The 14,132-nt window shown below is 47.2% G+C and overlaps 1 protein-coding gene and 1 pseudogene across 5 annotated transcripts in view; both read left to right on the forward strand.

The window, feature by feature from the left end:
• Positions 1-14,132, forward strand: part of LOC119178046 (uncharacterized) — an 831,732-nt gene that overhangs the window by 118,594 nt on the left and 699,006 nt on the right. The window contains exon 1 of one of the 5 annotated variants that reach the window (XM_075869269.1): positions 9,281-9,330. The exons of the other annotated variants lie outside the window; for them this stretch is intronic. Coding sequence (XP_075725384.1) covers positions 9,286-9,330 — 45 coding nt within the window. The 5' untranslated portion in view covers positions 9,281-9,285. Of the gene's footprint in view, positions 1-9,280; positions 9,331-14,132 lie in introns of those variants that run through there. 5 annotated transcript variants of the gene reach the window in all.
• Positions 1,487-7,054, forward strand: LOC142767518 (uncharacterized; annotated as a pseudogene).

Here is a 14,132-nt window from a genome sequence, read left to right on the forward strand (position 1 = left end):
GTACTTTCATCTTTAGTTAAAGCATCGGGACGATGCCTTTTTTCAGAGGGGGGCAATGCCACGTTCCATTTCACAAGTTTTTGTTATCGTTCCGAAACACCACACGATTCTCGGCGCAAACCGCGCCTGCAGGTTTCGAGAAGGTTCCGGACTGTAGTTGATCATTTCGATAATATCACGCCCACTGTGCGAACGGTACAGATTGTTCTAGAACCTACGCCACCGCCAGCGATAATGCTAGAACATTCGACGGCAAGAGTATAAATGCCGACGCGCTTCGTCGCTTGTGAGTAGTTGATCGAAGGCCGACGCTCCGTTCGCCGCTATCAGTCCGAGACTGCTATCTGTGCGACACTGCTGCTGTAATTGGACTTTCCGTTTACGGGGCACAGGTTCGTCCAAATAAACAGTTAAATTTCAGCACGAAGTCTCCTGTCTTCGGCCACGTCACGACCCCGTGACAATTTCAGTTGTCATGGTGTTCAAGTAATGTAGCATGACTGCTTCTAATCTTGACAAAATTATTGATACTGCATTAGCAGCTACTGTCGAACATCTGACAACTTATTGCAATACTTACAGTTGTCTTAAACTTGGTCCACAATAACTTATTTCACGCATTCATTGACAATCGATCGTAATGCGTAGCTTAAATAAGGGGGGGGGGGAGGCTACATGCCCAAAAATGTCTTGTATGCAAGCTACTCTTCAGGGCACGTGCACACAACTACACAAATTGGAAACTGAGCTGTACACTCCCAAATATTTCGCGGTTTCCATTTCATGAACACACTTCACAACACTGGACAGAATCACTCAAATGTGACACGGTCCACAGAACTTTACCACAGCGCTACACACAACAGCACTCGTACGACGTTGCATATTACGAATGACAACAAAGACGGGCAATAAAGCTTGCCCATCCTTATCGTAGCAGAAGCTAACGTTCGCAAGCGTTTAAAATTAATTCATACTATTTGCTGCGACGAACGGCACACTCAGAACGCACCCGACGCTAACACTTGTTGCGATGATTACAAACTTTTCACTTCGACGTGTAATAAACGCATATCCTGCTTTAGAAAGGTGGATGATTACATAACGGAGGTCTTCGAAGTTCTTTGCGGTTACACTTGAAAGATGGACGGTACAACCCAGGAAACACAGGAAACGACGACACTCGCATCCGCGAACACACTTTCTACACAGTGCTCGTTTCTTCGTTTCCGCTGTTCATCACACGTGCTGAAGGGGTGCCCCTACTTATGTAACGCTCGTTTTACATTCGTTTTGTTCATTAAAACGACCAACGTAGCACACGCACTCGCAAAATGCACCGCGGACGACACCAAACCCTCACGAAGAAGCCACAACTACGGCAGCAAATTTCTTCGCTAAGTTTGGTAGCAGTCTGGCAACTGACTTATGCAACGCCAAACAGAACCTTGCCACTCGCCGTCCGAGAAGTAGCCGAGAAATGCAAAGGACTTTCTTCCTTCTTAGAGCTACGTTGCGACAATGCTGAGTGCCCGGAGTCTGTGCTTTCGTCTACGCATACATCGAAGCGTATTAACTCGGCCGGCGAGTGCGGTGACCCCAGCGCGAACATTCGCTACGACAGCGGGAGCTCGCGCGGCTTTGACATAAACGTGCAGGCTGTTTTGGCAGCGCGTGCCATAGGTGCAGGACATGACTAGCTTTTGCGATTTTGTGTGATTATTGGCCTGCCAAAACCGATGCATCAGAAGACATTTCATGGTTTTGTCAAGAAGCTCCATTGTACTGCTATGAAGGCTGTTAGCCAAAACTTGGAAGAAGCAGGAAGGATCACGAGGATGCCGTCGGCGGCGGCATCCTGGTCATGTTCGATGGGATTTGGCAAAAAAGGGGCCATAAAGCCACAACGGAGTGGGCACAGCTGTGTCCCTAGACACAGGTCTTTGCCTCGACTTTGAGGTCCTTTCGAATTACTGCCTCGCTTGCAGTATACACAAGGACAGAAGTGGCGATGAAGAAATTTGGGAAGCCTTCGACCGCCCTGTATGTGAAAAAAACAGTGTTCATCCCATGCAATGGAATCTGAAGCAGCAGCACGTGTATGGCAGAGGACATTGTTATACAATACCCCACTGCGCTTCACAAATTTTTTGAGTGATGGCGACAGCAAGGCCTCCACTGCTGTCTGTGAGGCAAAGGTGTATGGCAATAGTGTAATCGAAAAAGAAGAGTGCACCAACCACGTCTCAAAATGCCTAGGCACTGCTTTGCGAAAAATGGCAACACTGCTGCCACGAGGGGAAACACTAAATGTCACAGCCATTCAGAAGCTGCAGACATATTATCAAATAGCTATAACAAATAACAAGGGCAGTATCCGCAGCATGTACACTGCTATATAAGCCTCCTATTTTCATTCTTGCTCCAGTGATGGAGCCAGTAGTTATAAATTTTGCCCTGCTGGACCAGACTCGTGGTGTAAGCATAGGCGTGCTTAAGCATTAGGGGAGCCTACACCTGGCCACACCCCCTTATTGACTAAAACACAGGGCTTGGCAATTATGCCTATTTATAAGCGCCTTACTGATGAGAAGCTCATGGCTCGGTGCCTCCATGGAAAGAAGCGAAACGCAGCCGAGTCACTCAACAGTAAAATATGGTTGCTTTGTCCGAAAACGCAATTTGCTCTCCGGACATCTGTGGAGACAGCCACAGCTATTGCCGTGCTTTGGTATAATGAAGACCATGCCAGCTTTGAGCATGTCCTACAAGAGACTGGAGTACCTCCCCCAGAAGAGCTAGCCGTGCACGCTGACCGTTGTGATCACCTGCGCATAAAGAAAATGAACTTAAAGCGCACGGCAGAAGCAAGTGCACACCGTCGGAATGCATTGAAAAAGGCTCGCACAGAGGAGACCAACCGTAGGAGCCGTGAAGGGCAAAGCTACAGTGCGGGAGGGTTCTGAACACTTTGTGTGCTTTCGGTAAAGGCTGCTATTCAATGTTGTGGAAATTGAGGCTAGCCCGCTGCCTTTGCTCGGGCTTTGCCACCTTTTCTTCCGTTCTCATGTCCCGACATGTCTGCCCTCCTTTGCTGTCTGCCGCGCTGGGAAGAGCGGAGTGACTCTTAACTTCCTCACCCGGAAGCGGATGTTGACTGTGGCGCCGCGCGCGGGGACTCCCGAGAGGTTTTCGTGCGCTGCGTCGGGAGCGGGCAGATACTCTCCGGGACAGCAAACGGTGAGCCGCGCTATCTTTTCCGTCCGTCGACTCCCGTCGCTCGGGGGCTCGTCGGACTTCGCTGACGGCGCCTCGCGCCGGAGGCGAACGCTCACCTTTTGTTGCCCCGCTGCGTACGCACGGCCGAGGGGCGGTACGGTGTCCTAGTGCGTGGCCTAGCTACGCCGACCGTCTCCCTTCGAAGCCAACGCGAGCACCTTTGCCCTCGCTCGAGCAACCGGGCCTTGGTCCCGTTGTCTCCGTGGATCACCTTTACCGCGGAGAAGTGCTCGTGGCACCCTGTGTAGTACTTTGTGCCCGTGGCATGGATAAGCCTATTTGCTTTCCCGCCGCGCCTTTTGCAACGGGCTGTACTGCGTTCGGTAGCCACAGACAATAAAGTGTTGCAACTTTGAGCAGTATCGTGTTCTCGCCACGGCGACGGTTAACGCGTGCCCTGCGGCTCGCTAAGACCGGACCCACGCTGGTGGCCGTACTCCTTCGGGATACGTGTACACCACAATGTGATCGAAGATTCACATAGTAACAATTTAATTTTCAAGAATACAAGCTTTTCTAACTTTCAAGCCTGTTTTTCTCACCTTCAAATTTTTGGAAACTGACATGTTTTCCGGAAAACCTTTTGTACACTTAGAATTGGCGCATACTAACAAAATTTGGCGTACATACTCTTCAAGGTATGTAGAGTGCCGATATCTACTTGAAATTGCACTACCTCTCGGTAGTAATTTCAATAAAACAAGGTTATGTTTCAGAGAACTGAGAGAAACAATAGTTGAAATGTCATAATTTTTTTTAGGACTTTCTAGTAACTGTACACATTTCTTTGCTAGATATCGGCACTCTATGATCTACTAAGAGCGAAATAAACCATAGCACGATACTTTTTGTGAAATTTCAGTACATGAAAATGTACCCGTACAGACAGCTATAATTTGTCATTTAGTATAATATCACTCAATAACTGTATTAGTTACACAAAAACTAATTGTAGATTTGAAATCTACATGAAGGACTGTCTAATTGGCTGACTTTCTAAGTCTCTAGCACAAATAATAAGTTTTCAGGGAGTATCTCTCCTTAAGGTTACACCTATCATTTATCTTTCCATTGCTGGCTGCGTCGTCCTCAATTTCAGCTGAACCCTCTTTGTAAGTTTCCATGTTTCTGCTCCGTAGCTAAGTACCGGCAAGATACACCTGTTATATACCTTTCTCTTGAGGGATAGTGGCAAGCTACCTGTCATAATTTGAGAGTGCTTGCCATATGTGCTCCACCCCATTCTTATTCTTCTAGCTATTTCAATCTCATGGTTCGGCTCCGCGGTTGTTACCTCCCCTAAGTAGACATAGTCTTTTACAACTTGAAGTGCACTATTACCTATCTTGAAGTGCTGCTCTCCTCCGAGGTGGTTGTACATTACTTTCGTTTTCTACTGATTAATTTTAGGACCTACCTTTTTGATCTTCTTGTCTAACTCCGTAATCATGAGTTGCAATTCGTCCCCTGAGTTGCTCAGCAACACAATGTCATCGGCGAAGGGCAGGTTACTAAGGTACTCTCCATTAACTCTTGTACCTGGCTGTTCCCATTCTAGGTCTCTGAAAACTTCCTGTAAGCATGCAGTAAATAGCATTGGGGTGATTGAATCTCTCTGTTTTACAACCTTTTTGATTGGTATTCTGTTGCTTTCTTTATGAAACACTATGGTAGCCGTTGGTCCTCAGTATATTTCTTCCAGGATGTTTATATATGCTTCGTCGATGCCCTGATTCCGCAATGTCTGCATGACTGCTGATATTTCTACTGAATCAAATGCCTTCTCGCAATCTATGAAGGCTATGTATAGTGGTTGGCTATATTCTGAGCATTTGTCTATTACCTGATTGATAGTATGATTGTGGTCGATTGTTGAGTAGCCTATTCGAAATCCTGCTTGTTCCTTTGGTTGATTGAATTCTAATGTTTTCTTTACTCCGTTAGCAATTACCTTTGTAAATAGCTTGTATACTACAGAGAGCAAGCTAATCGGCCTGTAATTCTTCAAGTCCTTGTCATCTCCTTTCTTATGTATTAAGATGATGTTAGCATTCTTCCAAGATTCTGGTTCTCTTCCCGTCAGGAGACATCTCGTAAAGAGGGTGGCTAGTTTTTCCAACACAATCTGTCCTCTATCTTTCAGCAGATCTGATGTTACCTGATTTTCACCAGCAGCTTTGCCTCTTTGCATGCTCTCCAAAGCTTTTCTGACTTCTTCTATCATTACTGGTGGGGTGTCATCTGGGTTACTACTAGTTCTTATAGTATTAAAGTCGTGGTTGTCCCGGCTACTGTACAGATCACTGTAAAACCCCTCGGCTGTTTTAACCACCCTATCCGTATTGGTAGTTATTTTGCCTTCTTTGTCCCTTAGTGCATACATCCGATTTTTGCCTATCCCAAGTTTCCTCTTCACTGCTTTGACGCTTCCTCCGTTTTTCAGAGCGTGTTCAATTCTCTCCATGTTATACCTTCTTACATCGGACACCTTACGCCTATTAATAACTTCGAAAGCTCTGCCAGTTCTATTTTGTCTGTTGTACTTGAGACTTTCACGATTTGACGCTTCTTAATGAGATTCTTCGTTTCCTGCATGAACAGTGCCGCACCGCACTACATTTTAACCAGTTCTCAAACTCCCACGGTGGCTGGCGTAGATGCGTGGCGCCGTTTCGTTTCCGCTCACCAGATGGTACGGTGGCCACGGTTAGCTCTAGAAGGAAAGCATCCCTCCTGATCAATGAAAAGATTAGAAGAAAGGGTGCTCAGTGGCTGGCAGAAGTACATAAAAAGGACAGAAAGGCAGCTGCGAAATTTCGGAACCATCTAAACTCCCTAAGAAAGGAAACAAACCTAGAGCAGAGGTTTATAACTACAGCTCAAGGTGCTAGGCTTGAAGGGGACGAAGCTATTGAATATATAAGAACAAGGGTGACAGAAAAATTTCAACAAAGAAGTGCCTTATGCACCACAATAGACGGGGATGGATCAAGTGACACAATGGCTCCATTTTCACAACTAGAGTGGGAAAAGGCTGAGAAGAGGGTTCCAAGTAGTACATCAACAGGCCCAGATGGCATTCCTTTTATGCTGATAAAGACATTGGGTCCAAAGTCTAAACAGACATTGAGAGAGGCAGTGAGCAGAACAATAATCGATGGTGAGGTCCCTGATGGATGGAAACTTAGGAGGATGAGCATGATCTATGAAGGAAAGGGGGACAAAGCTGACATATACAACTACCGTCCTTTAAAAGTGACATCAGTGGTCTACAGGCTGGGGATGCAGTTTATTAAGGAAATACTGCAAGCATGGATAGAGGATGAGGGGGTGCTGGGGGAACTGCAGAATGTGTTTCGGAAACACAGGAGGTTGGAAGACAATCTTTTCTCACTGACGCAGTGCATCGAAATAGCAGAAAAGGAACACAGACTTCTGTGGCTAGCATTTTTGGATATCAAGGGAGCGTTCGATAGCGTAGTTCAAGAGGAATTGTGGGGAATACTGGACACACTAGGCGTGGAATATGTAGTCACTAATCTTTTAAAGGATATCTATAACGGTAACAAGGTAGTTATAAAGTGGGAAAAACAGGTATCCAAGCCCACAGAGGTGAAACGGGGTCTTAGGCAGGGGTGTCCTCTGTCACCCTTGTTATTCATGATGTACCTACAAAGATTAGAGGCCAAATTTGAGGGAAGTGGACTTGGCTTCAACCTCTCTTTAGTCAAACAAGGAAAACTTATTGATCAGGCACTACCAGCATTAATGTACGCAGATGATATAGTGCTAATGGCCGACAACACGGAAGATTTGCAGAGATTGATGGACATCTGCGGTAATGAGGGAGATAGGTTGGATTTTAGATTCAGTAAGGAAAAATCAGCAGTCATGATTTTTAATGATAACGAAAGTAGTGAGCTTAGAATACAGGAGATCACGCTAGAGATAACAGATTAATACAGATATGTGGGCGTATGGATAAGCAATGGGACCGAGTACCTAAGGGAACACGAAATATACGTGACGACTAAAGGTAACAGGAATGCAGCAGTGATGAAAAATAGGGCACCGCGTGAAATTACTATAGATATGATGTTGTGAGAGGAATATGAAAAGGGGTCATGGTTCCCAAGCTGACGTTTGGCAATGCGTTCTTGTGCATGAGATGAGAAGTTCAAGCAAGATTAGAAATTCAGCAACGTGGAATAGGAAGGCTTGCTTTAGGAGCTCACGGGAATAACCAAATCAGGGAGTACAAGGTGATATGAGATGGACATCATTTGAGGGCAAGGAAGCTAGCAGCAAGATAAAATTTCAGAAACGATTGAGAGAAATGGGGGAAGAGCGTTGGGCTAGGAAGGTTTTCAGCTACTTGTACATGAAGAATGTCGATACAAAATGGAGGAAGCGAATCAGGAAATTGACTGGTAAATACTTAGAAAACAGTAGGTGGCCAAACCAAAAAGAACTATCGGTTAAGAAGAAAGTGAAGGAAACGGAGACTGACATGTGGAGAATTGGCATGATTAAGAAGTCCGCACTAGAGATATATCGAACTTTTAAGCAGCAAATTGCCAAAGAAAGGATCTGTGGTAATACTCGGAGTAGTTCTTCACTGTTTGAGGCCAGAGCGGGAGTATTGGGAACCAAGACATATCGAGCCAAATACGAAGGGGTAGACACAGTATGCAGTGCGTGTGGAGAAGAAGAAGAAACTGCCGAACACTTGATAATGTTCTGTTAAAGGCTTCACCCTATAGTTCAGGATGATGGCGCAGTGTTTTTCAAAGCACTGGGGTTTAGGGACAGGGAGGACAAAATGGACATTAAGCGGGTAGACTTAACTAGAAGGAGGTTATCTGATTGGTGGCTAAAGTCAAGGCACGAGTGAAAATAGACCCTTCATTGCAAAGTACGAATCCTCAACCTCGCTATTTAAAGGGAAAAAAAGATAAATCTAATGGTTAGTTCACTAAGTATTACGGCTAGGTGGCGTTAGGCGCCGCCCGATCTACAGGGTACAGCCACATCCACCCATCCATCAATCCATTCATCCATACTACGAACGTAATTTCCGCGTTCAGTTAGCATGTTTCTGTTTTTTCCGGCTGCCGCGCCAGCAGCCAAGGCGCGGCGGACTCGCCGGTAGCGCCGGTACTGCGAGCAGCTGTGTGTGTGATGTGTTTTGTGAATCAGATTGCTTTTGGGTTGTTTCCGAAATACTGATACAGTAAGTAAACAGTCTCAGGCAAATAGCGTAGATGGACTGCACATAAGACATATTTGTTTACCGCAGCGTCGCTATCATCAGGGCCCACTTTTTCCCGCAGACTCGCAGCATGTTCGTCGCGGCTCTTAACCGCATGTCAAGCTTTCATCCGGTCGGTTTACTGCGCTGTTGCAGTACGACCATACGTCACCGTTCATGTTTTGAGCATGTTCGAGGCTACCGACGGTCTTGCCTACACGATCGTTGCATATCGTTAGTAAGTGCAAGTTTAAACTATCAAGTGTTCATAATACGCCCCAGTCGTTCTTTTTTTACCTGCAGGGAGAGCGGCGCAAAAACATGAAACGGTGTTCAATCTCTGAGTATGTCCTGTTTCAAAATAAACGGCCTAGTTACTTGACATTGCAATGTCGGTTCGTGATGCCTGCCCGCAGCTTCGCGTATTTTGGGCAGCAGCCATTCTCCAAAATACTGCACGTTTATAACTTGCAGGTGACTGTGGGTAATATTTGAAGCAAAATCAGGGAGATATGAGGTAGTTGCAGTGCAAAACAAAAAACAGATTTGACAACATGTGCATGGCTCCCAACTGTATCACTGTGATGGTACTGAGTAGCTTACTACAATGAGGAATAGAAAAAAAGATAGATCACATGCAGATGGTGCAAAAGGAAATTGAATGATGGTTAAAGGTTACTTTAGTTTTCAATAAATTTCTCCAAGAATGTGTTTGTTTATGCCAGATGTTTTATTTGTATTACCTCCAAGGCCTGATGCCACCGCAGGAGGGAGCAGAAAATCCAAAGCACACAAATAAAGTAAGCATTAGTAATTTCTAAACTTACAGTGTTACCTCTATGCATGGTTGCGTGCTTCAGAAATGATCAGGTGTTTCATTATAAGTAAGAAAGTACTAATGGACAGAGGAAGTAAAGATCCTGTGAATAACGTCATCCGGTTTCTCCTGTTTCAGCATTTTTTTTCTCTTTCGTTGTCACCAACTCAATTATTTTTACGCTTCCACATTAAGCCTCCGCTGTGAGTCGCTCTTGCTGTCTTCATGTGGATGGCATAGCACACTTGGAAGGTGTTCAAAAAAAAGCAATAAGATTCATATATCACCGTTATGATCACAATTTTTCGCCTTCGTCACACGCTGTACGTCTATCACTCAAATCACTTGAACACAGACGTACTTGCGAGCGTATCGGCACTTTACATAAAATCGTGAACAAGGTAATTACCATTGACATGCCCTTTTCCTTTGCCAACTCTGTTGCAAACACTCGCAGGTCAAACCCCATTAACATCACACCCTTCATGCCATTTCTAGATTGTTTTAAGTTTTCATTTTTTCCTTTCATAGTGGAATTGTGGAATAATCTGGATGTTTCTCTCCGAAAGTTGCCTACCAATAGTTTTTTGAATGAACTACCAAACCATGTGTTTTGTTAGTTTAGTGTGTATTCACTGTTATGGACCCACTCCTGCAATGTCTCGAACTGTGAGACAGCAGTATTTGTAAATAAAAAAAAAAAATGGCTTCAGACAGGCAACATGCATATTCACAATACGTTCCCAGCAGTTTTGTGAACTATGGGACCTGCTAGTATGATATTTTTTTTTTGCAATATAGCTCTTCTATAACTGCTTTAATAAACTTGACATATAATGACTTGAACGCGCTGCACTCAAGTGTAAACAGTGTTTTCAGAAACAGAACGAAGAAACTTTGCCTGCATTAGCGAACTGAACTGAGCCGGTAGGTATATTCACCTTTTCATAAACGCCTTCCTGGGCGCCGCCATAGCCCTCCTTGGGCTGTGCAAATTGGCGCGTCCCCTCGAAAATGCACTGACAAAGCTGCGCCCTTAGCCTTTCTACTCCCGCGCACAGCCCATCATAACGGTATTTTTTTCTTCTCCTGTGAAAAGGTGTATACATTGCAAAATATTGGATTTACACAAGTCGTACCGATCTGTTTAAAACTCGCAAGTACAAGCAAGCACTGGAAACTGTTCAAAATATGAACAGCAGCGTACGGCCGTTAGATGCGGCCGTTAGAATGGGGATTAAAACTGCAACTAAAGGGGTGGTGGTAGTGGTTACAATGAAGAGGAAAAAGGCACCTAATTTCTGTCTGCCTTCAGGCGACACGGCGCAGTGCCTTATAGGGGTGGGGTGAAGGAGGGATAAAAAGGATAGAAGGAAAGTAGAAGCAGAAGAAGACAGCCAACGAGAGGAAAAAGAAGGAGATAGGAAAGTGGGGATCCGGTCGAAGCAGTCCAAGGGCGGGGTGCCACAGTGCGAGAGCTACACGGCGTCAGGAGACCGCGGAGGGCGAACCAGTCGGCGGGAGCTACGCTGAAGTCGGAGATCGCGAGGGCACAACCGTCCAGCTTGAAATCCTGCGAGCGAATCCAATAAAGGGGGTAAAACTTCGGCATGAGCTATACACGCGTGGCGAAAAACGAGCTCCCCACGCGATGGAACACCGCGGCCACGGCCGTACGTCTTGTTCCAACGCGTAAAAAATCTTGTCCGTCTACTACTTGTATTACCACGAGTCTGCAGATGCCACCTGTCCACGCAGTCAGCCCTGACACTGTTTACTTAATGGCTTCAGTAGTTCGGAAACAACCCCATAGCAGTCGGATCACTGGCATATTGACAAAACGCAGCACCCTCACCCCGCGAGCGCAGCGACGATGGCGAGGACAGACAAGGGCGTAAGACATTGCGAAGAAATGACGTTTGTAGCGGTGGTAGCCAATGAGCGCCGTAGCAGACGAAATGGGGGTGTCCCCTCTCTTTCGTGCGTTTTCCAGCATACGGTTGTCAAACACGCCTCCTGGCTGGGCTGGCGGTCGGTCACCCTTGCGCTCCTTGCGTGCAGGCCCGGTGATGAGGTTGGGAGTGGCGTTGCTTGGTTGGGTGGGGCCGCGATGACGACATGGATGATGTTGGGGTGATCTGGCGAGAGGAGCGGTTTTCTCTCCGAGCTGTTCCGGCGGCACCTCTTTCCCTTTCGGCTCTCCATCTGCTCGGTGAAAGTCGACACAGAAAAAGACCAGGTTAACAATCGATCATGTGTTGCGCGCGAACCTTTGCCCCTCGCGTCGAACATATCAAACGCGGCCTGCCGTGGATAGTTGTATTCACCTGTCATGCAGGAAGTAACGCTGTTGTGGGCTCCTCACTCGGTGTTGAGCGATATCACCCATTGCGTGCGGCTTGGAGGGGGACAGGCTGTAGTCCTCGTGCTCCTCCCGTGACACGTAGCGTTTCAAGTCACATACATGCACCAGTCCGCCGCTTGGCTTGCCTTTCATGTTGGCGAGCCGATAAACGAGTGAGGAAACTTTCTTTCGCACTCGGTACGGACCGGACAGTTTCGGTGCCAGCGAGGCAGCAAACTGTTTGCTAGCATCGCTGAGAACATGATGGCGCCGCAACACCAGATCGCCCACATCGTAGCGTATGTTCCGATGCCTGCGGTCGTGCTGAGCCTTCTGCTGTACCCTAGCTGTGCTGAGATTATACCGAGCTTTATGTAAAGCTTCCGCTAGCTTCTCGCGCAGCTGCATTGCGTATTCAGCGCGTGCTCATATCGCCACTGGCACTCCACTGCGGTCCGCAAGTACGGTGTCTATCGGATTCGGCAGTTCTCTCCCCGGGTTCAGAGAAGAAGGCGCATACCCATTCGACCGGTTAACGGTCGATCGCAATGCAAAACCGATCTCTGGAAGGTAGGTATCCCTGTCCCTATGTGTCTCAGAGAACGCAACAAACATGTGCTTGATGTTGCGGTGGACTCGCTCCGTGGGGTTCGACTGAGCATGGTAGGTGGTTGTTTTCTTGTGCTTAATGCTCAACGCGGCGCACGTGTCAACGAACACCTTCGCAGTGAAATAAGACGCGTAGTCTGTAATCAGCTGCTCAGGGAACCCAAACTCGGTGAAAACCTCCATCAACTTTTCTAAAATCATTCGAGCCGTCAACTTCCTAAGGGTGAAATGTTCCACCCATTTAGTGAAGTGATCCGTGATCACCAGCAAGAACTTGTTTCTGCCAGGAGTTGTGAGGTACGGGCCCATTACGTCACATGCCGCCAGGGAGTCTGACTGTTAATTAGCTGCATGAGGCCGGGTGGACGTCCGCCTCATGGCTTGACGCTTTGGTACACACGACATGAACGGTCTAGCAAATCACATCCCGCTTCATACCTGGCCAGGTAGCGAGGTGACACAACTTAGCGTAACTCTTAGGGCCGCTCGCATGCCCAGCAATGCACGAGTCATGAAAGTAGCGAGAAAGTGCTCCCATTAACGTGCTCGGTATCATGACTTTGAATAACTCACTTGTGTCATCGTCGGATGGGATGAGGACACCGTCAGAATCCAGCAGATATGAATCCAGCGCGCTCACAGCACTACCAGCTGTTGCCGAGCACTCCGAACCGACAGCAATACCAGCTGCCCCCTTGTGCGCGGTGGCCTCACTACAAACCGGCTCCCGGAGCCCGTCGAACACCTTTCGACCAAATAGATCTTTCCGCTGAGTTTCTAACAGTCCCCTTCTGCTGAAAACAATCCCTGCGCTAACGACACCCCTCTACGTGGTTCACGCTCTTATCTCGAACTAACGTTTGTTCCGCTGTTTGCGTTAGCGCGAGTGTCTCGCTCTCAGTTCGTTCCGAATTAGTCGCATGACTTGCCTCGTTTCGGACCGGAGCACGCGATAGCGCGTCGGTCACTGCATTGTTCTTACCCTTGCGGTAGCGAATGGTGAAGTCGTAACGCTGCAGCAGCAATGCCCAACGCGCCAGGCGGCCACTTGGTTCGTTCAAGCGCCTCAACCCCGTGAGCGCCATGTGGTCGGTCTCAGTTACGAATGCGACTCCGTCTATGTAAAAGTCAAACTTACGGAGAGAAAAAAACTATCGCCAGACACTCTATAGTTCCTTTCCGCCGGCGTCAACATACGACTCACGAACGCAATTGGTCAGAGGGAACCTCCATGCTCCTGAAGCAGAATTGCTCCTAAGCCCAGGTTGCTTGCACAAACTCCCTGTTCAAATCGGGTAGCTGCAGCTGAGCCGTGTTGGCCAGCAACTTCGTTAGGCGACGCAATGCGGCCTCCTGCTCTTGGCTCCAAGCGCAACGCTCGCCTTTTCTCAAGAGCTTCGTTAAAGGAAAGTTCACCGTCCCGAGAAAGCGTTTCAGCTCACCGATATTATTCGGTGATTTATAGCTGACTATTGCTTCAAGCTTACCCTTATCTAGCAAGATGCGACCCTCGTCAAGCGTAAATCCCAATAATGCTATTCGGGTCGCCGCTATCTGAGCTTTGTTTGACATATGACACATATGAGCCGAGTTCTACGCAACAAGAAACGCAAAAGTTTATTCAGCGCTGCCTTTTATACAATCCCGACAGGAAAAAAGGTCCCGCGATAACGCGGTGCAATAGTGGATGCGCAGTTACATCAGAGCAGCACTGCACGTGTACACTGAGAGCTCGTGTTTCATCACACTTGCGTTTAAACACGATTACACTGCACTTGCGTTTAACACAATTACGCAGTACGTAGGTGCACAATACAGCGCCCCCGTCTAAT

This window comes from Rhipicephalus microplus, chromosome 1 (genome assembly GCF_043290135.1).
Source record: "Rhipicephalus microplus isolate Deutch F79 chromosome 1, USDA_Rmic, whole genome shotgun sequence".
Lineage (NCBI taxonomy): Eukaryota > Metazoa > Arthropoda > Arachnida > Ixodida > Ixodidae > Rhipicephalus > Rhipicephalus microplus.